At 40.0% G+C, this 25,907-nt stretch overlaps 1 protein-coding gene across 1 annotated transcript in view; it reads right to left on the bottom strand.

The window, feature by feature from the left end:
• avl9 (AVL9 homolog (S. cerevisiase)) overlaps nt 1–25,907 on the bottom strand; it is a 58,441-nt gene that overhangs the window by 8,667 nt on the left and 23,867 nt on the right. Inside the window, exons 6-15 of the mRNA XM_079594457.1 lie at nt 21,887–21,953; nt 20,387–20,427; nt 20,215–20,253; nt 20,057–20,126; nt 17,321–17,787; nt 16,423–16,557; nt 14,719–14,938; nt 12,928–13,045; nt 11,166–11,219; nt 9,001–9,089 (exon numbers count right to left, since the gene is read on the bottom strand). Of these exons, the coding sequence (XP_079450583.1) occupies nt 9,001–9,089; nt 11,166–11,219; nt 12,928–13,045; nt 14,719–14,938; nt 16,423–16,557; nt 17,321–17,787; nt 20,057–20,126; nt 20,215–20,253; nt 20,387–20,427; nt 21,887–21,953 (1,300 nt within the window). The remainder of the gene's footprint in view (nt 1–9,000; nt 9,090–11,165; nt 11,220–12,927; nt 13,046–14,718; nt 14,939–16,422; nt 16,558–17,320; nt 17,788–20,056; nt 20,127–20,214; nt 20,254–20,386; nt 20,428–21,886; nt 21,954–25,907) is intronic.

The raw sequence follows: 25,907 nt of genomic DNA, 5'->3' as shown, positions 1-25,907 counted from the left end.
ACAGTCCAGCTGTGTTCCAGTCCTTCATCAACGATGTGTTCCGAGACATGCTCCATCGAACAGTCATCGTCTACATTGACGACATCTTGATTTACTCCGACACCCTGAAGGACCACATACAGCACGTCCGAGCGGTCCTTAAGAGACTCATTCAACACCAGCTATTTGCAAAGATCGAGAAGTGCGAGTTCCATCAAACCTCCACCACGTTCTTGGGATACATCATCAGCCCTGAGGGCGTCGCCATGGACGAGGGTAAAGTTCGAGCTGTTCTCGAGTGGTCGCGACCCAGCACTCTAAAGGAGCTACAACGCTTCCTCGGGTTTGCCAACTTCTACCGCCGCTTCATCCGTAACTTCAGCATTGTGGCAAATCCTTTGACATCTCTGGTAAAAAAGAACACATCACGTCTTCCCTGGAATGATTCAGCCACCCATGCCTTGAATCAATTGAAACAACTCTTCACGTCTGCTCCTATCTTGCACCATCCCAATCCCAAGTTGCCCTTCGTGGTGGAAGTGGATGCGTCTAATACTGGCCTGGGTGCTGTATTGTCCCAACGGCAGGGGTCTCCACCCAAACTATACCCCTGTGCATTCTACTAAAGGAAACTCAACGCCGCTGAAAGAAACTATGACGTGGGAGATCACGAACTTCTGGCCATGAGGGCCGCCTTCAAGGAATGGCGACACTGGCTGGAGGGAGCCGCTACTCCCTTCACTGTACTCACCGATCACAAAAACTTGGAATACCTCCGCACCGCCAAGAGGTTAAACCCCCGACAAGCCCGCTGGTCCCTCTTCTTTACCCGTTTCCAATTCACGGTTACCTACCGTCCTGGGTCTAGGAACCTTAAAGCCGATGCTCTGTCCCGACTGTACGACCCAGAACCAGCCACCCAAGCTCCTGAAACCATCCTGGGCTCCAACCTTGTCGTCGGTCCCATCCAATGCGATCTTGAGACCGAACTGGAACAGGCTAATGCTCAAACAGAAGCTCCACCAGCCTGTCCGCCTCACAGAATCTTTGTCCCTGAGACACTTCGTAACCAGGTCCTGGAGCACGTTCACGCTCTTCCCAGTTCCGGTCATCGCCGGTTTACTCAATCCTCTGCCCATACCTCAACGTCCCTGGTCCCACATAGCAATTGACTTCATTACGGACTTACCCACCTCTGACGGTTATACCACCATCCTCACCGTTGTGGATAGATTCTCCAAAGCCTGTCGCCTCATTCCCTTACCCAAGCTTCCCACTGCACTACAAACAGCGGAGCATCTCTGCAACTGGGTGTTCAGGTTGTACGGTCTACCCGAGGATATTGTTTCCGACAGAGGACCCCAGTTCACCTCCCGAGTCTGGTCGGCATTCTTCAAAGCCCTTCAAGTCAACGTGAGTCTCACGTCCGGATATAATCCTCAAGCCAACGGGCAAGTAGAACGTCTCAATCAAGAGATTATCAGATTCCTCCGTACCTACTGTCATCATCATCAAGAGGATTGGAGCCGATACCTGATCTGGGCGGAGTACGCTCAGAACTCCATACAAAAACCCTCCACGGGGTTGACTCCTTTCCAATGTATTCTGGGCTTCCAACCGCCTCTATACCCATGGTCTGGGGAACCCGCAAACGTTCCTGCCGTAGACGACTGGTTACGACGCAGCGAGGAGACATGGGACCAAGCACACACACACCTCCAACGAGCAGTCCGCCACTTCAAGAGACAGGCTGACCGTCGCCGTCGAGCCGGTTCAGAATATCAACCAGGACAATGGGTGTGGCTGTCCGCTTGAGACCTTCGTCTTCAGCTCCCATGCAAGAAACTCAGTCCAAGGTACGTGGGTCCTTTCAAAATCCTTCGTCAGATCACTCCAGTATCCTACCGTCTTGCCTTGCCCAATCATTTCCGTATTGCTCCCACCTTCCATGTCTCACTCCTCAAACCTGCCATCGACCCCACTGAGGGAGGAGAGAACCGACCCCAGGAACCGAATCCTCCACCCATCCTGGTAGAAGGCGAGGAGGCTTATCTAGTACACCAACTACTGGACTCGAGGCGCCGGGGCAGGTTGCTTCAATATCTAGTCGATTGGGAGGGATTCGGGCCAGAGGAACGTTCCTGGGTCAACGCCACGGACATTCTGGATCCCACTCTCACCACTGAGTTCCATCACAACCACCCAAACAAACCTGCTCCCCGACCCCGTGGTAGACCCCGACGCCGCCAACATCCTCGCGCCAGTAGTCGCTCGCGGGGGGGGGCTCTGTCACAATCTCAGACTCTATGAGATCCCTCGCTGACCACCAGAGGGCACCCTCACCCGAATATTAACTTCCTCTCACATCATTCCTGGACTGATTATTCATGCACCTGTCATCACTGATTACTCACGCACCTGCATCTTGTTATCAACCTTCATATAAGCCTCACTCACATCTCAAACAGTGCGAAGTCTCGTTTCCTCTGTGAACATTCTGAGCGTTATTCCTGTATTCTGACTGCCTGTGTTTGACCTACCCTGATCTGATTATCCCGTTGTCTGCTGCCTGCCTGTCGACCCTCTGCTTCGTCCCTGGATTTACTTCTGCTCGCAGCCAGACCTGACTCTCCGCCTGGATTTGACAAGTGTGAGCCTGTTCCCTGTTGTTTATCTTACCAGTGCTTGACCCCTTTTCCTGTTTGACTCTTCTCCTTTAATAAACGTTGCAAATGGACCTGACTGCCTCCGGTGATTCCTTACACTCGGAAAGGATGAGCTGCAAAATACACACCATACGAGGTGGTCAATCCATTGTATTTTTTTGTGAGTGTGTGCGTCTGTGAGTGTGAGAATTTGTGCGTTTGTGAGTGTAGTGTGGAGAAAAAGTTCTGACGTTTAAACAAATCCTGTTAAGTTTTCTGATTTGTATTTTTCTTTATTTTTTTTTAATTATTTATTGTTCTGACAGCTCAGGTCCCTTAAATAAAAATATACATCTTTTTGTGCACTTTATAAAAAAAATAAAGTCCTATATATTTGGCAGATGTAAAGCATACATGTGTATGTTTTTTGTGTTAGTCAATAAAAAAAAATTATTACTTTAACAGCTCAGGAATGCTCAAGGAGCGACCTGTTTGTGCACTTTCAGAAGATTTTTTTGCACTGTGAATTTGCACTGTCAGTTCTCTTTTTGAATAAAGGGTTGGGAATTAATGCTTTTTTTTATTTTATTTTTATCCGATTAATCGAAAAAAGAATCGACAGATTAATCGATTATTAAAAAAATAGTTAGTTGCAGCCCTAGACCACACCCACACGCGTAAAATATATAGACATGCAAACAAAAACAAAGCATCTAACCTCATCAGTCCTCTGCTGTTTGCCAAGTTTGGAAGACACGCGCAAGCTTATTGGATTTACATCCGAAGAAGAACGCGATTTGAAGACAAAGATTTTAAGGTAAGAAATAATTCTGAATTATATTAGTTAGTGTTATTGTTGCATAAACTTCACATTCAGCGGCTCCATCGCTTCAGTAAATGTTCTCTTGCACGCGCTGTCTGTTTGAAAAGTAAAACGCATGTTTTTACTCCAATCTCATTTCATAACGTCATAACATTTGTAAACATTTGAAGTAACATATGATAATCAATTATATTTTTACTCTAGTGTAGTGTTACTGAAGTGTTTAACGATTTATAGGCTGCCTAGCTGCTATAGGCTTGTTATTATTATTGTATGCAGCACTGCACGTATATGCCTGTTGCGTAACCCTGCCGTGCTTGTGCTACAATCTGGTTTCGCTTCAGTCGATGAAAAAACAAAGTGCATCCTATCGGGATCTGGCTTATAAAGGCATAAGCCACGCCCATTCTGGTGGGCCGTGACGACTGAAGGCGTCAGCGACCTCATTGGTGCTTACGTCACAGGCAGCCTGCCGAGAGGTTGCAGCAAGTTGCCGCAGAGCAGCCAATAGGCACGCAAGCTGCCTCGCCTAGGTCTGCTCGCTGCAGCAATATGCGTTTTAAAATAATACAAAATTAAGGATAATTTGTGGCTTCAGTATTCTCGAGAAAAAGGATTCTGCCTGGTTACGCAACACTCGTTCCTTCTTCTAGAGAGAACCGAGGTTACGTTAATAACCGAGACGGTTTATTTGTCCTTTTCAACGATAATTAAATGAGAGTCAAACCTCTCTCTCTAAATTCCTTGGGTCATAAACATTCTTATCAGTCTTCATGTGTCTACCTGTGTGTTAGTTGCAGTTAACTCTAGCCCATGGTTTGCTTGTTGGGTGAGGGATATTATGGATTATTTGTTAAATATAACAAATATGTGTGTCTGATCGGTCTCAGTCGCTACATTAGTTTCCATTGTTATCCATTTCACCTGTATTTTGTTCAGTTTTTTTGTTTGCCCTGTTTATATAGCCCTTAGTTTGTAGTCGTGTTTTGTCGGTTCTCACTTACAGATTATGTGGTTTTGCATTTTTCCTTTCTTTTTTTCCTGAGATCGCCTGCTTTTATCTTCTTCGTGAGTGTTTTCAAACCACGCTGACAGAAGAACTGATCAACAAAGACATAATATAAAGATAGACTTACCGGCCGCTTGCCTCCTACTCTTCGACCAAGAGGATCGTTTTAAGTCATTAAATTAAAGATCACGTACACTTTTCCCTCCGCTGCGGCTGTCAGTCATTCTCCATTCAGCATCAAACAGCGCGTCGCGTTCGGTTACGATGGTCAACACGATGAAAAACTCTCTCCAAGATGATTCAAAGTTACTATAATTATACTTGATCTGTAGATAAAGGTCTATGGTTTTGCATTAAACAACTTTATCTTACTGGACTTTATTGCTGTACCTTAATCATGTTACTTTCGACCGGGTGTCTCTCACAACACTGGAGTCAGAGCATTATAATTGTTCTTGACGCGCTCAGTAACTGACATTTAAAACTGTTAAAAGAAAATGCTCATATTGCATAGATAGATACTGTATAATACACTACGCATCAATATGTCTTTCCTTTGTGATTTGAACTTTTTAATGCGGACTCGACGCGCTGCGCGCTGTGCAGTGTTGCCAGATTTAAAATGTCGGGGTATCGTACCAAAACCTCAAAATTATCGTTTTTTGAGAAAAATTATCGTACTTGAACCAAACGCATAAAATATAGCAATTTTTCAACAATTTTATTTTCCAAATAATTTTACAGCCAATTTAAACATGCTGCACACACTAACTGGAGGAAGTCTGGCTACTTAACTTTTTTTTTTTTTTTTGCCAAAGTGCAAAAGATATGCCGACAGTCCAAATTTATAGACCAAAATTAAACTATGATACAGAGAGAAAAAAAGTGCACAATTAACACTAGAAAGATTCAAATTCGATCTCTAAGTCGCTGTCATCATCGGATGCCACATCCACTTGTGCTGTGTTGGCAGATGTTGTTGGTTGGGGAATCCTTTTACAGTACAGACTGGATGCCGTCATGGAGCGCAGCATAGTGTTCGTTGGTTTGAAGGCGTGACACCCACCAGCATTCTTCACACACTCCGATGTGTGCAGGAGTCCATTCAGAGTGTCTGTAATGAGTCTGTTTCGTGGTTTTGTTTTGATCAGATTCACTTTTGAAAACACTCGTTCGCATGACGCATTTGAGTGGGGAAACACAAGCACATCCAGAGCAAACTTTCCCAGTTCGCTGAACACGGCTATCCCCTGGAAATCCTCCAACGTAGAAATATGATCCCAAAATGCATCTACATCCATTTATTTCGTGTCTTCACTCAAAGCCATGAGAGGCAATCGCCTCCACTGGTCATCAATGACTTGGAGTCTGTCTGTGTCTGACATGTTAATCAGCCGTGGCACTTGTTCCATGAGGGGGAGCAGAGACGGATGCTCAACTCGTGCGTTTGCATCTTTTGCAGTGGCTGGAGAAAGGCATACAAGGCGGGTCAAGAGAGCATCATCAAAATCAAATCTTTTCTTGATTTCCCCGCAGGAAACCTGTAGAAAGCTCTGACAGCGCACATAAAAATCTGTCAGATTTGCTGGCGGAATTTTTGCCTGCTGCACATGCTGCATCACCTTTATGCCCAGGTACATTGAGCTCAGTGCGACCTTTGGACCATTATTGATGTCAATGTCTTTCAGTGGAGTGCGCATGACATGGTCCCTATCCATGAACGTCAGAAGCAGATCTTTGTAAGTCTCGCAGACCTTGCTTCTCAATGAAGTGATCACCACCTTTTCACTCTGAAAATACTGATTAAGATCTGTGAATTTCGGTAGGACCCATTCAAGAAAAAAATAGAAGAGGCGTAGAGACTGGTCATTGAGTGAGTGAAAAATAGTCTCCGCAGCAGTAAGTCTGGCCTCAAGCCACTGATCTGTGAAAAAAAGACGGAGAGCATCCCATTGCGCAGACACGTTTTACAACGTCATTCAGTGACAGCCATCTAGTCTGTGACGGCTTGAGCATTTTGTGGGGCTCAACATGGCAAAAATCTTGAAATTCGCGGAGTTGCGCGATGCGTTTTGAGCTGTTTTTGAAGTACCCATAAATGTCTCTGGCTAAATCCTCACACCTGCGAGGGAGTTGTCTGCATGCCTCGCTTGCGCAAAGGTGCAGTGAATGGCACACGCAGCGCTGCACTGTGATGCCTGGAAGATCACTCCTGAGGCGGCTGGAGACAGAGTTGTGTTTCCCCATCATTGTGTTGCAGCCATCTGACCCGAACCCCACAATATTTTCGAGTGGTACACCTGCATCAGTAAATGACTTCATCATCTCGGCGTAAAGTCGTTCCGCAGTGGCTCCCTCTCTAGCATGTCTGTAGTCGTCTGTGTTCGAGAAGAGTTGTACCAGTTTCCAAAACCTGGTCTGAATCTTCCTTGGTCCCTCATCAAAAAAACGAACAACTACACACAGCGTTTTTACATTGCCTATGTCAGTTGATTCATCAATCAAAACACTGAATTTCTTTCTTTTAAGAATTTCTGTTAGACTTTCAGAATAGCAATTCCCAATGACATGCTTTGTTATGGCAGTCGTCTTTGTGCGCCCAAGGGTCATATTTTGGGCTATTTGTGAATCAGGGAAAGAATCTTTTAAGACCAAGACCAAATGGTCTGAGATTCTCAGAGGTACGTTGTGCTCTGCCATGAACCCTGTTAACTTGATTTCAGCATTCTTCACGGATTCATCTAACTTTTGTTTTTCAGACGGTTTCTGTAGGCATTGTGCTATGGACCTTTGTGATGGGGCTAGATTTTTCTTTTTATCTGTATGTTTCTTGGACTTTTCATGATTTTTTAAAACCGTAATCTCTGCCACCATTTGGACGTTGCAGCAACGACAGACTGCTTTAGCATCGTTTCCTGGGACAGGTTTTAGCCATCCAGCAAAAGTGGGGTCTTTTTCCCACTCTGTCCTATATGTTTGTGGCCTATGCTTACTTTTCCGCTGCCCTTCAGACTCTGCCTTCCTCTTCGCCCCTCCACTGTCCTCACCTTCCCTTTCTGAACTCATTTTTTTAGCACTTTACTGCTGCTGCTTCATTTTGTTAAACTGAACTGTCTTCTTCGGCAAAACTGTAGTGTAGTGTTGACGTGCGGGCGACACCGTGTGGTGCCTGTGTGTGTGTGTGTGTATGTGTACGTGCTGCTTGCGTGCAGGAAAATGATTCGGGGTCAGAGAGAGAAGCGGTAGGATGTGTGTCTGGACGAACGACTGAAAACTCAGAAATTATCGTACATCATGTGATTTTTTTCATTATTGATCGTACATCGTACAGAGGTCAAAATTATCGTACAAATACGATAATTATCGTACATCTGGCAACACTGGCGCTGTGACTCGTGTTGCTTCAAGCGCATCATTCTGCGCTCGGGATGCGCATAAGCATTTTGTGCCGCACTGTATTGGGGCCTTTCATATCATAATACAGTGACGCAATGAACGATTATTAATAGCCTTTCTAGTTCTGTCCTGTATATCATATGTTGCAGCCTCATTAAACCGCTGTGCTATACATTTAAAACATGTCTCAATTTTATAGTAGGCCTATAGGCTATAAAAAATGTATCTTTTTGATTTTTTGTTATCTTGTTTTTCATGAATGTATTTTACAACAATACAAAGAGCAATGTGTAACGTTTTACCAAATTTAGTGTTACACTTATTGTCTCATATTTGTTCCCCACTAAATGTTTTTTCATGTTCAGATTTAATACAATTATTGTGCACTTGTGATTTTTTCTAGACTAAATTTTACTGCTGAATTATCCACTAATCTAGTTTATAATATAATTTTTTGTCACAGATTATGATCATATTTTTTGGGGGATTTGTTGTTTTTCTTTATAATGAAGTTGTCTGTATTAAGAAGATTGTGTTTAACACACAAAAGACTGATTATCAGTTCAACACACAGAGTTATACAAATTATACTTGATTAAAAAGAAAAAACTGTGCTGGTATCGGTATCGGTCGATACTCAGAATGTTTGGTATCGGATCGGATCGATTCTGAAAAAATGGTATCGTTGCATCCCTAATTTTAATGTACTGTCATAATTATAAACACATTGGTTTGTAGCGCAAATAGTTTTACAGTTTACTGCACTTTGTTATTCTATTCCAATTAAACCTAAGACCTATGGCTGTTCACTGATGGTCCCAATTAAGATGTGCAAAATTTGGCACTGAGTTAAGGCTTGTAATCATTTCAGTTTTTGCTTTTTAATAAATTTGCAATATGTTTTCACAAATGTTGTGATGTGAAGTGCAGATTGATGTAAAAAAACAAAAAATTTAGCATAAGGTTGCAACATGCAAAATGTGGGGAGAGAAATGCAAGGTATGAATTACTTTCACAAGGCACTGTAAATGGCATGTACTACATGCACAGTGTGGCTGTTTTGTACTGCTGGAACAGATTGTATGGGAAATAAGTTCAATGTCAAACAAGAAAGAATTAACAAGTGAACTATCTATTGTTAATCTTACCGACAGCCCTTCCTGTTTGCACGACACTTCTGCTCGTTGACATCACAGCATTCCCAATCTTCTTCCCACGCTCGCTGTTCTGCATTGAACTGAAATAACAGGAGGGAACTATCACAAAAACTCCCAATTTTACAATTTCTTGTACAATTATGTGATTAACCCCTTCTGAGACTGAGACTTCTGAGAAGCTGTCATACATGGGGGTGCACTCCTATACATGTATGCTCCCTCCTGTCTCCCACCAGTGAACAAGTGGCGCCTGGTTGTTCTTTCACAACAAGGCACAAACTAACTTTTCAGACCCTTTAATGTCTCTGTTCTTCTCTGGTGGAATGAGCTGCCAACCTCCATCCAAACTGCTGAGACCACCACAACTTTCATGAAGAAACATCTCTTCCACAAACACTTGACTAATCCACAACCATAAACAAAGCACTTACTCTAACTCCAATTCAATTTTCTTCTGTTCTAGCTTTTGTATTCATCTAGCTTATACTTTAAACTTGCCAACGACTACTATGAATATTGTTGCTCTGTTTATTGTTTATTGGAATAAACTATTGTTTATTCCATATTTAATAGAAATCAGACTTTGCTTTTGATTTTTTATAATATTATAAAAAACATAATATTGTAAATAATAAAACAAATGAAAATGGCATGGACAAAAATGATGGGACCGCTAACCTAATATTTTGTTGCACAACCTTTAGAGGCAATCACTGCAATCAAACGTTTTCTGTAGCTCTCAATGAGACTTCTGCACCTGTTCACAGGAAGTTTGGCCCACTCTTCCTGAGTAAACTGCTCCAGCTGTCTAAGGTTTGTTGGGTGCCTTCTTCAGACTGCAAGTTTCAGCTCTTTCCATAGATGTTCGATAGGATTCAGATCAGGACTCATAGAAGGCCACTTCAGAATAGTCCAATGTTTTGTTTTTATCCATTCTTGGGTGCTTTTGGCTGTGTGTTTTGGGTCATTATCCTATTGGAGGACCCGGACCCATGAAGACGGAGCTTTCTGACACTGGGCAGTACATTTCACTCCAGAATGCCTTGATAGTCTTGAGATTTCATTGTGCCCTGCACAGATTCAAGGCACCCTGTGCCAGACGCAGCGAAGCAGCCCCAAAACATAACGAGCCTCCTCCATGTTTCACTGTAGGTATGGTGTTCTTTTCTTTGAAAGCTTAATTTTTCGTCTGAGAGTTAGAGCTGATGTGACTTGCCAAAAAGCTCCAGTTTTGACTCATCTGTCCAAAGGACATTCTCCCAGAAGGATTGTGGCTTGTCAATATGCATTTTTAGCAAATTCCAGTTTGTCTTTTTTATGTTTTTCTTTCAAAAGTGGAGTCCTCCTGGGTCTTCTTCCATGGATCCCACTTCCGCTCAAAAAGCGATGGATGGTGCGATCAGAAACTGACGTACATTAACCTTGGAGTTCAGCTTGGATCTCTTTGGCGGTTACCCTTGGTTCTTTTTCTACCATTCGCACTATCCTTCTTTTCAATCTTGGGTCGATTTTCCTCTTGCGGCCGCGCCCGGGGAGGTTGGCTACAGTTCCATGGACCTTAAACTTCTTAATAATATTTGCAACTGCTTTACCTTTACCATGCTTGTCCATTATTTTCTTTCTGATCTCCTCAGACAACTCTCTCCTTTGCTTTCTCTGGTCCATGTTCAGTGTGGTGCACACAATTATACCAAACAGCACAGTGACTACTTTTCTCCATTTAAATAGGCTGAATGACTGATTAAAAGATTGGAGACGTGTGATACTAATCAAAAAAAAAATTACGTTTGAAATATCACTATAATCCAATTATTTTTAATCTTTTCTAAGGGGTACCAACAAATGTGTCCAGGCCATTTTAGAATATCTTTGTAGAATAAGCAATAATTAATCTCCGTTCACAGCTTGTTTTCTTTATTATATGACATACCAAAGGCATGCAAGTATACATGATAAAATAACTTTTATTTTCATTACTTTTCAGGAGGAATGAAGCATTATTTCAATGAGCTGTAAGGGTACCAACAAATTTGAGCACGTTTGTATATTCAACATAAATTACTAATTAAACTAAAGTTCAACAGACATTTTATATGGATATTAAAACTACCCTATGAAGGAGTATGTAAGCAAGAGCATAATAGCGTAATACTTACTGTGACAAGCGGATCTTTACATCGGCCACACTGTACTGACCCTGGAATGGATGTCTATGAACAGAGAGTCAAAGTTCAAGTTTTCTGTGTTATGGTAAAACACTTGCTGAAAATAATTTTTGAGATAAACATGCTTGGCCTCCCTCGAAAGTTTAAAGAAAATTTATTTGAAAAGTAACAGCCAACTGAGCAACACGTGCTAGTGATGCATAAAAGATGACAAAACTTGATTATCAGAAATTGGTAAAATGGTAGTTGGTGAAGTAGGGTGCAGGTAAACATGTTTTGTAAATGAACATTAAGTCACTGAACACATTGTTCCTTTATAAATTAGTATGTTTGTAACTATGTTTGTAAAGTACATTCATGTCCACACATGCTCTACTGAAGGTAGATTACATCACAGTTCTTTAAATGTTCCTAACAATTTGTGACCTAGTGTTCTGAGTTGCTTATATAATAATGCACGTCTTCCATGTTTGAATAGTGGAGACCAGGGACTATTGTAACACAATTTGACCAATTTAAATACTCAAAATTAGCGACAGGGATGAACATGACCATCATCCTTTTGAGGTTACAGTAGAAGTTTGAAAAAGGGAAAAAAGATCTGGTTTAATATTTAATTTGCAATGCAGTGAATAAACAAGAATAAACCTAATGTCATGCCGGTTTATGCAATTGCTTCCTGTAGCGTTAATGACAGATCATGTCAGATAAAAGGGAAACAAAACATTCTGCAGATGGTATTTAATATGGTGTCTGCTGGCTTTGTTTCTTTAACAGCTTCAAGTTTAACACACTTTCATGTTCTATACAGTTTCACGTTTATTTTCACATAACCGCTTACTTGAGACTATATTGAGACTTATCTCTGCGATTCACAGTCTTTAAATACATATCATTTGTGCTGTCATTGATAGGAAAAATCTGTTTGCTTATAGTAGTACTTGTAACAGTATAGAAAGAACACAAAATACACGTGCATGATACATATCTGCACGGTGGCGCAACTGGTAAACCGAGTGCACTTGTGTTCCAGCGACCTGGGTTCGAATCCAGTATGTAGTGGTTCCTACATTCAATGAACATATATCTGTTCCCATTGCTCTCTGGATAAGCAAGTTACTGGTATACTGGGGGGTGTCTGAAAAATGTTCTTAAACTGTCAAGTCAAAGTCAGAACTGTGCTGCCGTACAGCAGGCACAATGATATTACGCAGTGCCTGAAAATAGTCCCCAGCTAGGTAACTTTCAACGTGACCAGCACTATCATTGCGCCTGCTGGTACGGCAGCACAGTTCCTTGATTATTACGCAGGAATGAGAGTAGATGCTAACGGTCTAATCAGATTCAATGATCTATGCTAATAGTGCTACCGCCAGACCCGGAGATCGGTTGAATGGATTTGAAAACGGTAAAACTCAACTGTTTAACTCTAGGGTAGTTGGAAAATGAGCCTATTTCCAAAAAAGTGGAGTGTTCCTTTAAGTATTCTATTTTTTCACTAGGGTTACAACCCATCCAGCCTTCTGTTGCAACTCCTGATAGTGGGAATATTAATATCAAAGTTTGAGACAAAAATTATTTACAAATATTAAAGCAAAATGTGTTACCACCATCCCAGGTCTCACATATTTTTCTGAATGAGCCAGCTCCTTTTTAAAATATGGTTTCATTTATTTGGGCAAACTATAAAAAATAGTAAGCAGTAGCAGAATTACTCCTAGTATTCTATTCTGATAGAATTCAGTTCTCATACCCTGGAGTGATCTCGGCCATTGCTGGATGCTTGTTACTGATCCACAGTCTGTAGTTGTGTGTGATTTTCCAGGCAGATGTGAACGCAGCTCCATAATCCGCCAACAGCCGCTCATGATCTGATAACAAACAATATTCAACAAAAAAATAAATAAAACACAATGACACAATAGTACACATACATGAACCTGGAGTGATGTGTGTTCAGTTGGTAACTTGACCTTGTTATTAAAAAACAAAAAAAGGGGCACTGAATTCCTGGTTGTGGTAAAATAGTGATACTCTAAGCCGGCAAAGATAACAGATGATTTAAAGGGATAGTTCACCCTAAAATGAAAATTAAGTAATTTAATCACCCTGGTGTTGTTCTAATGTCATATGCCCTACTTACTTTCTTTTTTGGACCACAAAAACAGATTTTTTTTTAAATGTCCCGCTTGCGCTCATCCATATAATGGCAGTGAACAGCGACCAGCATGAAGCTTTAAAAAAAAGAAGATGCAAAAGTATCACAGAATGGTGATACGACACGTTTAATATATCCCAATTGTTCTGGGGTGTACAATAGGGTTTGGGGAAAAACAATCAAAATGTATTGTATTATTTAATGAAATGAATGATCCTGATTGGCGAGCGTTGATGACACTTATTAGTGCCACAGTTAACTCCCGACTCACCCAGAAAAATCACACAAGAAATCAAGATGAATAAAAGCACGACATGAAATACAATCCATGTACTTTCTTCTCCGAGGTGAATATATCTGTTGTTTTATCGCATTCACATCTGTCAACTGTCATTCTGACTGTCACCTGAGAACTGGAGTTCTGGTTCAGATATGTTTAACTTGGTGAAGAGAGTACACGGATATGTTTTTGGGGATTTCTAGGAGTGTATTACATGTTGCGTTTTTATTAATCTTGATTTTTTTTAGTTTTTGGTTGAGTCATAGTGAACGGCGGTGCTAATAGAGTGTCATAAACATGCGCCGTGCACAGAAGACCTACTGCCAAGGTCAGGAGGATTTTAGTTGAATAATACATTCAATTTCAGTTTGTTTTTCCACCAAACCCTATCGTACATCCCCAGAACATATGCAATAATGGAATACATGCAACGTGTCGCATGGGATCATTCTGTGATAATTCTGCATCTTTTTTAAAAAGCTTGATGTTGGTCGCTATTCACTGCCATTATATGGACTAGAGTGAGTGGGACATTTTTAAGAAATTCTCCTTGAAAAGGAAATAAGGCTATATGGCATTACAAACAACACCAGGGTGAGTAAATGATGACTTAATTTCATTTTTGGGTGACCTATCCCTTTAAACAAATATGTGGCTCAATGGGAAACACTCTCGCCTCAAAGCAAAAAGGACAATGGTTTGAGTCCTGGCTGAGCCAAGAGGCCATTTCTGTGTGCAGATTGTATCTCCCCGTGTTGGTGTTGGTTTCCTCTCGGTACTAGTTTCCCCCACAATCCAAAGACATGCAGGTTAGGTGAACTGGAAACTAGATAGGAGTGTGATTGTTTATGTGTGTATGTTACATCCACAGGCGTGGATGTTTTGCACTGTATTGTTGGGTCACTGTATCACATCACAAGTTGGAGATAACAGATTGTCTCCATTTCAACACTCAAAACATTTCATCATGCACCCTTATTCCATCACTTTAATCACTATTGTTCATTGTTAATTCATGTTCATTGTTAATTCATGTTCATTCATAATACAAACAGGTATTCTAAAACATTTTACACAAAAATGTGTGTGTGTGTGTTGTAATGCACCTTCCTGTAGAGCAGAAGATAACAGCGAGTGTACATATAGGCCAAACTGCGCCCTTATCCACTCGTCTCCACCCTCCCAGCCCGTCCCGTCCAGAAACACATCCTCTTTATTTTCAGTGACATGTTTCACCAGGTAATCAGCGAATCGCAGATCAGCTGTACTTAAATACAGCATTTTGCGCAGCTCTGGGTCTTGGATCTGAATACGGGCTTCATCCACCTGCACACAGGCAAATTTAAAACAATTAACTCAACAGCTGTACATCCGACAAGATATTTGGTTTACCGTAATAGCCTTAACACCTCTCCCTACAAAACAGACCAGTTTCATATTTCAAACATAAGGAAATAAAAATGTGTATACAATGCAAACATAAATTAAACCTATTTTAAGGGCCATTAATACCATATTGTGTTTTGCATCATGACATTATTTTTATGACAATTCAAGAATAGTTTACCCAAATTAACTAAATATTCTGTCATCACTGTGACTGCCAGTCGCTCTTTTCAAAGCAGTCACAATGAACGGGGACTAAAGCATTCAAGCTTTCGAAAGGATGCTAAAGTACCTTAAAAGCATAATAAAAGTGGCCAAACAATTTGTGCTATATTCCAAGTCTTCTGAAGCCATAGTGGTAATTTAAGTCATTGTTCACAGAAAATCTTCAAATAAGCCTAATCTATTCTTTACATCTTTATAAAAAGAAATAGTAATGTCAGAGTTGCTTTAAAGCAAGCCTCCACGAAAAAAAATCTGGGGTGGGGAGACAAGATGCTGTTTTATTTTAACGGATGGCTTCAAAACGCTGAATAAACTGATTTTGAAACAGCTTATCACTTATCTACAGCCTATTGGCTTATATTCAACCTCCCATTAATTTCTATGGTATCCACAACAGTGATTAAATGTCGCACTCTGAAAGCGATTCAGTGAAATCAAGGTTATAAAGTGATTAAAAAACATGATCCAAGTTGACCGTTATCCTTCCTGTGATGGTAGAGCCATGGAGGTTGTTATTTACCAATAATAAGCACATCTCTGATAATGTCAGATTTGTGGATGAATGATTTTGAATCGGATCAATTTTATTTGAATCAGATCTTCTCAGTGACCTAGCTGAGCAGTTAAAAGTTCACCAGAGGAGAAGAATCAGTGAAGAACAACTTACATTTCTGCCTGTTTTTCACACAAAACTGCTATATAGCTGTAGAAAACTAGTAGAGAATTATTCTATGTCGTCTTAAGTCATACGCTCCATTCTTCTGAAAATCTATGTCTGAGGAATTTATTTTAGGCACCCGTTATATTGGCTGTAGCTAACAAAGCCAAACACATCAATTAGAATAGTGTCCACTATTTTGGTCATGTATATTATTTTAAATGATTTTTTCATTATGTATAATGTCTGGACAGGATGATTTTCCTGACTATATTACATTAATCTTGAGAATCATCATCGAGAATTAAGAGAATTACAATCAAAAGTAGACCAACCAGACACATTACAGGAATGAGAATTGAGAAGACACATTTTCATGACAATCATGCTCAACTCTCATGAATATAACGTCACAATGCAAAAAAAATTAGCTGCACACATTCTTGACAGGCTTTGTGAGATTCACCTAATAATATCTCATATGTCTGTCTCCATAATTAGAGTGTTTACAGAACAAAAAAAAAAAAGTTGATGGACTCACGTCCACAACGGCATCACTTAGGTGGCGCTGTTGACGGAAGAGGATGTTGGTCGCTCCGGCAACAAAACCTCGAACACTTATGTCTGATAGCAGGTGGTGCTGTTGGAGTGCCATGTATGGCATGCACAGGTAACCCTGGAAACAGGGCAAAGAAGTCAAAAGGTCATGCAAATCAAACTTGCATGTTTAATCCAGTGGTCAGGGTTCGGTTGGTTAGCAGTTAGTCCCTGTTGGTAGAACAACTACTTGCTGGTGTAAAAAGAATCTTTTCTGCATTCACGTTCTTGTTGAAATTTTTTCAGTTTCTACATTGCTACTCAATGTGCATGTCTGCTAACATTTTGACTTCATGAGGTGTTTTTCTTTTGTTGGCACTTTATTAAATAGCATATTTATGATTAACTAATTTTATTGGGGCGATACAATAAATATGGCTCTATCACAGTACTTGCTATCTCAGGTTTTAAAACACACAAAGGAGGGTCGTGGATACATTGCGATGAAGTTAGCCAATCACAGCAGTGGGAGCCAGAGAGTGAATTTTATTATTTTTTGGTGCAAAAAACTTAGCAAACTTTATAAACTAACCTCAACTGCCTTTTTTACAAAGCCCCTGAAGGGACATGGTGATATGAAATGGGAGGGGAAAAAAATATGTCAATGCTTTTGCATTCGTTTGCAAAATGTTTGCGTTAGACTACAATAAAAAAATGTCAAAATAGTCATTTCCCCTATTGTTTAATTAACAATTAAAATTCTGAATCTGAATTAAATAAAAGCATACCAAATTTCAGTTTTAACAAATATATTCAAGCTTTTTATAATTACTGAACTTGCACAAGTGTAGTTTTACTCTAGAGTAAGGTGGGTGTGACAATGTGTCTTAATGTGTGCACACCTTTGTAAAGACAGCGAGTGGTAGTCCATACTGGTCTTCTTGCAATCCAGATACAATGCCTGAGGTCAACGTTCCCTGTCCTGTGGCTGACTGTGGCTGTACTGTTATTGGCAGACCTGAATCTGTGTCAAACATCTCTGAATGATCTATGTCCACATTCTCTTCCATTTCATCCATCACATGAGGCTCCAGTGTCTCCCAATCACAATCCGAGGAGTCCCGCAAGCTTCCTGTGTGAGGCTGAATGTAGTGTGTGTCCAAAGCAGTGTTACAAGCCTTTGATTGATCCGGCTGGTCACTGACATCATACCTGCCCTCAAACTCTTTTGGTATGTCAGTAACATCTGTAGCAGACATAGAGAATGATTCTTCATCTGCAGATATGATTTCTGGTGAACTGAAGTCCTCTGAGATGCTCCTCCGGGGCTGATAGTGAGAGGAATCTGCCAGCCCATGCTCAATTATACCTGAAAATAATAATAATAAGTCACTTTATATAACTTAAGAATATTATTCATAAAGAATTCAGTTTACTTTTTAAAATATTTCCTTCTACATAAACACCAACATAAAATCTACTTTGCAGCTTACTCTAGCCAAGAACTGCCAAATTAGACAGGAAGAGATTGTTTCACTTTGTTTTTAATGTTGCATTTAGGGGTGGGTCTATCTGGAATAGATGTGCAGGGCTTGACGCTTACTTTTTTTCCCAAAGGAGCACGTGCTCGTAATTTAAAAAATGTAGGACCGCATTATTTAAAAACTTTATGGGCACAATGCAACTATTTGCATTACACTTTCTGTTGTTCCATCAGCACCATCTGCTGTCAGAGAGTGATGAATGTGCATTTTCATTCAAGGTGTCTCCTTCACTCGTTCCGCCATGCTTTTCATCAGTGTTAATTATTTCATTAAATAATTAGCTTTTAAAGTTAAGTAATCATTTTAGGCTGTATCGCTGTTTTTCCACAACCAAATTGAAAACATCTTAAGATGATAAGTTTGTTATACAATTTAAGATATTTAAGAAGTTTTTTTCGCACTCATACTCCTAATACTTCAGTTCGCACTTTGCTCGCATCAATTTTTAGTCTCAAATGCGAGTGAAACGCTTGCACTGTCGAGCCCTGATGTGAGGTGTCTTGACGGGCTGGAGCTCTGGTATCTTTCACAAAATAAAAGTTTGGTGATAAACCTGTCAGTACTGTGCCTTCTTATCTATAGTTCTGTTGACCCCATAGACTGTAAAAAAAAGATCGATGACGCCCCTTCGCTCTCTTCCATTGGTGAGAACTGAAGCCGCCAGTGTCCCGATATGGCGCTGACATCTTGGGACTTGAGTCTGCGCAGTAGCGATCTCGGGACCAGACCTGCGCATTAGTGAGCAGGAAGTAAAGCCGCGAAATCAACGCCCCACCCTCACTCTCGCAGAATGCACTCTCCCTGCACTTTTTTTAAGTGGCCTGTGTCTGCTCCAATTTTGTTGTCTGTTGATTGCAGTACGACAAAAGGCTTGTTAAAATAAAGTAAATACAATCTCCTCAGTCCTCCGAAGATCCCGAAAAAAAGTCTGTTGGTGCTTCAGTGACTACATCGCTCAGAGAACCTGTCAATCACAGCTGTCAATCATGACGTTTCATCACCGTTTTTGTAACATCACGTAAATAACTAAAAACAAATGTATTTTAAAAACAGACACTTGAACTTACATCAGCGTGATAAAAAGGACAAGAAAATGACAGAAACCACCTTTGGAAAAAAGATATTTGAAGTGTAATTTAATTGTTTAGTTGGGCTCACGTCCCGTTGAATAACAAGGGGGTTTATGACCTATACTAGGACCAGTCACTGGGGGTGATCGAGATGCTTTGGCTTCACTTTTCAGGACTTGTGCGGCACGCTTGGTTGACCCCAAAAACTTTTTTTTATGAGAACAGTCCAATATTTTTTCCTCCAGTCACCGAACTAGATTGACCAAACAATAGTTGGGTTTCCATCCAACTGTGAAGCGAATCTTTTTCAAGTTCGCAAAAAGAAGAAACGGTGCGTATTAGGTGAGTTTCCATCAGGTTGTTAGAGCGGAAGACAGTGGTATTGGTAACCTAGGAACCAACAGTAAATAAAAGACCCATCAGCGGAAACAGAATGTGTTGTTTGACTCTATGAGCCGACTTCTTTAAAGGGATGGTTCGGAGTAATTTCAACCTAACAAGTCTGAGCCAAACAAAAAAAACAAGAAAAACCTGAAAAGCCAAGGTTTGCTCAATATAAACTCAAACTTACTTGGGTAGCCACTGAAACCAGCTTTGTGAAACAGGCCTCAGGCCCAGCATGCATAATGATAATACTTTTAAACAGACTTGCCCTGTACTCTAATTAAATATTTACATTTGCTTACAACAGCCAGCTCACAAGTCTAAATGTTCCAGTGCTCCCTATGGCCAGTCAAACTCTAGCATGCATGAGCAGTTTCTTTGGAAACATGTTAATAAGTCATTAACACATTTTATAAAATGATTAACAGATCAAGTACCATCAAAATTCAAACTTTGATTATTAAGAAACAGTTTGTATTTTAGATAATTTAATAACATTTATAGTATCTTGTTAAAGTTACTCTGCAGTGTTACTATTTCTTTATTAACTTTTAGATTAGTCCTTCAATTGTTTTTTGTTAGAATAACACACCCACCAATCTGCCACAATGTCAAAAAGACCTGTTTTAAGCATTTTTACCTGGAAACAATGACAGGACAGTCATCAGAGTTTCAACCAATCTCTTCACCGGAGTCACATAAAACAGGATCTATAGGGAGATAGTAAACGTGAGTGTATTTAAGACTGGACTCATCCTTGAGATCCCACTTTACTACAATTGAGATGGTTATAATTACCTTCTTTTCTAGCAGAATCAGTTTAAAAATAATCAGAACCTACAGCAAATAAAGAGAAACGACACAAACATTTAGTCCAAAATCAGACAAGTTGCATATATAATGAAGATTAAAAAAAAAAAGTATTATCCAAAAGGATGATGCAGCATTTAAAATGAGTCCAGTCCTTTACCTTGTGTTTAAAGTGCAGGATCAAATCTCTGGCAGACAGACCTTCAAAACAAAAAAACAAAAAAGAATGATTGGAAATGGCAAATTGATTGTGTTAAGTATATATGTTAATCGTGTACATGTACACATTTCTTTTGAATGATTTGACTTCATCACACCCCAAAGTTATGTTAAAAAAATAAACAACATTGGCTGCACAGTTTCATAACTGTTGTTTGTGTAGTTATTCAAATACTCCTAAAAAGCATTTAAATGCTACATAAAACAGTATTTGCAACCCATTTGACTTTTGTAATTTCAGTATAGCACAAAATAATCTGACAAAAAAATGGCAGGTTTTAAATTTAAACCATTTGCTTTTGCCAAAACCTTAAAGGAACACTCCACTTTTTTTTGGAAATAGGTTCATTTTCCAACTCCCCAAGAGATAAACAGTTGAGTTTTACAATTTTCCTGCGAACTAATCAAGGAACTGTGCTGCCGTACCATGGGTGCAGCAGGCGCAATGATATTACGCAGCGCCTGAAAATAGTCCCCAGCTAGGTAACTAAATTTGTGATATCATTGCGCCAGCTGGTACGGCAGCACAGTTCCTTGATTATTACACAGGAATGAGAGTATAGTTCCTAGTCATATTGGCCTAGAAAATTGCAACTTTTCATTTTCCGTCGGTCCTAGTACACGATGTAACTACAGAAGAGTCAAGTATTAAATAGGAAAAATATTGAAACTCTTTGGACATTTGTTTGAGAGAGATGCTAACAGTCTAATCAGATTCAATGATCTATGCTAAGCTATGCTAATAGTGCTACTGCCAGACCCGGAGATCGGGTGAAAGGATTCGAAAACGGTAAAACTCAACTGTTTAACTCTAGGGTAGTTGGAAAATTAGCCTATTTCCAAAATAAGTGGAGTGTTCCTTTAAAAGTGAGTGTTTCATACACAGGCTTTTGAAAAACATTTTTTGATTGGGTAGTGTGGGCTGAAGGTAAATTTCATCCTCCAGAGCATCTCCACATATCCTATTTTTTCTTTTGCAATAATGTGCACTGGTCAGTCACTCACAATAAGACTAGAAATGTGTATTTGGAAAGTAAATAGGGGTCAGATTTGACATCACACTCATCCAATTAGGGTCAGTTAAAGGAATAGTTCATTTAAAAATGAAAATTCTGTCACCCTTACCCTCAAGTTGTTTCAAACCTGTATGAATTTCTTTCTTCTGCTGAACACAAAAGAATATATTTTGAAGAATGTCGGTAACCAAACAGTTGATGGACCCCATTGACATACCGTACATAGTATTTGTTTCCCTACTATGGAAGTCAATGGGGTACATCAAGTGTCTGGTTACCGATATTCTTCAAAATATCTTCATTTGTGTTCAGCAGAAGAAAGAAATCCATACAGGTTTGAAACATTTTAATTTTTAAGTGAACTATTCCTTTAAGGGAGAAATTATCTATTATAGTTGTGAAAAGCAGGAGTGTTTTTGAATTACCCAGATAAATCTGTGATCCCTCCAGCGCCGTACAGCTTAAAGATCTGTTCATATGATCATAGAGCTCCTACAGAGAACCAAGAAACAATCATACAGTGATTTCTTTGCTACTGGCCGATTTAAAAGTGGTCTTCTTTATACTGACATCTGTGTTGATGCAGCATTATACAAAAGCAAATGTTTGCAGTTACTGATGTCACCATAAAATTACAGATGTATTTGACGCCTAAGATTAATTTATTCTGCAACTGAAAGTAGGTTGATAATAGACCTTTTGCACACATCCACAGTCTGTTAGTTTCATTGTGTTAATTTTAGAGCTGCACGATTAATCGCAATTTACATGTAATCGCACTTAAATCGAGATGGCTTATCGCGATTTTGAAATTCGCAAAAGCTGCGATTATCTTTGTCATTGATGTACGGCTCTGTAAACACTGCTCCATCTGAAAGCATTGTGAGTTTGAGTCTCTTATAACGTGCATTTATAAAAGCAACACGCGTCAAACATCTTTCCAAACGTGAGAAGCATTTATAAACCTCTTGTCCAACAAAAGACAACATTTAATAACATGCATTTACTCCAAACTCACTTTATAACGACAGATGAGCATCATTTATGAGATGATGTGGCATCTTACAAAGAATAAGGCAGAGAATCTTTCCAAACATGAGAAGCATTTATAAACCTCTTGTCCAACAAAAGACAACATTTAATAACATGCATTTACTCCAAACTCACTTTATAACGACAGATGAGGATCATTTATGAGATGATGTGGCTTCTTACAAAGAATAAGGCAGTCGTGTATTTCATGTTTAATCAATCAAAGCATTTCAATCTTCTGTTTATTCCATAGACAGTAAAAGAAATCGACACAGCGACGCCATAGATTTCAACGGAGAAAAGTGAAGTCAATTAGAAGCACTCACTTCCGGATGGCTGAGCGTACTGCGCAGCCTCAAACTGAGCTTGATGATGTAGATGTGACGTGAGCAACCTGTCTGACAGTTGTAAATCTTCTAGTAGCTGTGCCGAGAGAAATCTGAATCATTCCCTTCCGAATCTTGCAGAGACGGAGAGCGTGAGTAGGAGCTGTCCATGAGCTAGCAGCAGGATCAACTTTATGACACTCTATGGGCTTCTCCCTTGACTTTATGCCTCCACGTCTCTCCGATTGCTTGTGAGCTTCTCCGCCTGTCTACACGGTAATTTCTCTACTGTGCGACAGAGAGTCGCTTGGTTATGACGCAATCGTTAGCCTATTTTTACAAAAAACGGCTTCTACTGGGCTATAACGTAAGATACAAGGTAAAGGAGCCTTTTATACATTGTCGTGTTTCTTTAGAAATAAATAATGGACAAATTGAGTCTTTAAACGCCTCAGATGTAAAGTTATTCGCTGTCAAAGTGATGCCAAAATGAATGGGAGTCAATGGAATGCTAACAGCAGGTGATGGCTTGCTAGCCAATGGCTGCCCCTATAAAAGGTACGCTTTCCGGGTGCTGGATTACCCCCTTGGTTTATTCAGCTACAGCGATAGGGATTTCCTGGAATGATGCACATATTTATCATGACTGCATGATAGCGCCCTCTGGCGTTCAAATGGAGCAGTATTTACTACCGGTCAAGTGCAGCCGCACTGCACTGAAAAGCTGCGCATAAAATAATCACAGCCTTTGTCAAATTGAGTGCGGTTTTATTGCGATTAATCGCGCAGCCCTAATTCATTTATATTATATTTACAGATGTATATACATACCTCAAACTCCCCTAATATGTGTGACAATTTCGTCTGAGTTTGATAATTTATTTTATGTTTTACTAATAACTGTTATTTTCTCATAGGATTAGAAAGTAATGTAAGTTAGCCTTGCAAACATTTCGTACATAAAACCTAAAAATAAATGTACCTTATTTAAAATACATTTACTAAAATTGTTTCAGTCATTGACATCCATGCTTTTTTCTTTGCAGGTGTGACTTATAAAAAATTAAAGTGACATTTGAAGGCCAAGTATTGTAACCCATACTTGAGATTTGTCCTCTGCATTTAACCCATCCAAGTAAGTCCCCCGTGGCAGTGGAGAGCCATTTTTGTTGTGGGGGGAGCGACTGGGGGTTAGGTGTCTTGCTCAAGGGCACCACATTCATTTCATGCTGGTACTGAGAATCGAACCAGCAACCTTTGGTTACCGGTCAGACTCTATAACCATTATACCACGACTGCCTAATTGTAGTAGTAGGCGTAACTTACGTACTGCGGAACACAGACAGACCTTTCAGCTGGTAGGGTTATTTTGACCCAGCTACTGGTTTATTCATTTTTCATTCTTTGTCGACCTTTCTGGATTCTTCACTTGGCTTCAGACTTGAGGTTCACGGAACTCATAGCGGGCAGGATTTTATGGTAATTTAATATGAATATTTACCTATATTTTTTAATAAGTTGTGATAACACCAAGCACATGAAAAAGTGAAGCACACAAAAAAAACATGCTCCTTACTAAATCTGTATTAAAGAGCGTTGCATGTTCCATATTTTAGCGCTTCACACGCAAAATCCAGAGGGAAATTGGTCTGAAATACACCAATGAGTTGTGTTGGAAAACTTGTCAAAAGAAGCGATAGTCTGCGCAAGTCTGTAATGTTTCTGTCTGTTAAAATTTGTTTGTTTGTCCTGTCCTCCGGTGATGCAGCACTGGCTTAATTAGTGGGTCGACAGTTATGAGATGCAAATTGTGCATTTAAAAAAAATATTATTAATGTTTTCTTAGTGTTTTAAGTATGTGAATCTTTAAATTATATATATTTTAAGAAGTTGCTGTGGAAAGCTGGGAAACCCCATCTCAGTTTTTAATCTTGAGAATGATTGTACACTAAAAAATGTTGGGTTGTTTCCCATGTTTGGGTCAAATATGGACAAACCTAACCATTTATGGAGTTTCCTTTCTGTCTTGTTGTATTTTACACGTAAAACTAATTATTTTGTAATTAAAAAAATTAAAAGATTGCAAAAAAGTATTCTTAAAAGGGGTCATGAACTGGCTTTTAAAAAAAAAATTATATTGTTGTCTGAGGTCAACTTATGACGTTCACTTGGTTTTTACATTCAAAAACATCAAAATTATTAAGTAATAGGCTACTTTACCCGTTTTTTTTATGGGGGTGCCGCATTGAAGACTTGGAAGTAAACGCCCACTGCTATGATTGGATAACAGTTTTGCATATTATGATGAGTTTCATTTAGGCCCAATCCCAATTCTACCCCTTTCCCCTTCGTCTACCCCTAACCCTTCGCCTTCCCCTTCCCCTTGACCCTTGAAACAGAGTGGCAAGGCGTAGGGGTGAAAATATTCCCCTAAGAAATGTGACACCACTACTACACCGTTACACGTCATTATACGTCATCGCCTACGTCACAGGAGATGCGCCGATGTTTATCACAAACTTCCAAGATGCACAGGACTTGTTTTCTGTGGTGTTGTATTAACACGTTGGAGGTACAGACCTATGTTTGTCCTATTTTGACCTATTTATTTATTTACTGTGTGAAACTGTGTGAAATACGACATTGTGTGGCGTTCATGTGCGTTCAGCTCATAAATACGATCTTTACGAGATGACTTGAACGCACCAATAGCTTGTGTGCTTTGTTCGGGGGAGAGGAGATTTTTTTACAAACGTTTCTTTGAAGGAACTGACCGTAAATATGAACACAAGATTGAATGTAACAAAGCAAATCATTATTTGTCGTTAAAATACTTATTAAAGTCAACAATTCTTACATTTATGGTCTAATTTTTTGCTTGGGCAGCCATTTTGCGTCTGTAGCCGGTGTATGCAGTGACACTTCTCATACCCCTTCGTTTGAAGTGTGGTCCCGAAAAATCTTCGTTTGAAGGGCTATCTGGCCCTTCCCCCTAGCCCTTCCCCTCCAACCAAAAGAGAATCGAGACAGCCCTACCCCTCCACGTGCACGAGCAAAACAGAGGGGAAGGGGTAAGTGAAGGGGTAAG

This window comes from Phoxinus phoxinus, assembly GCF_949152265.1.
Source record: "Phoxinus phoxinus genome assembly, chromosome: 21".
NCBI lineage: Eukaryota > Metazoa > Chordata > Actinopteri > Cypriniformes > Leuciscidae > Phoxinus > Phoxinus phoxinus.
The sequence above is the reverse complement of the archived record's forward strand: the minus strand, read 5'-3'. Positions and strand labels throughout refer to the sequence as shown.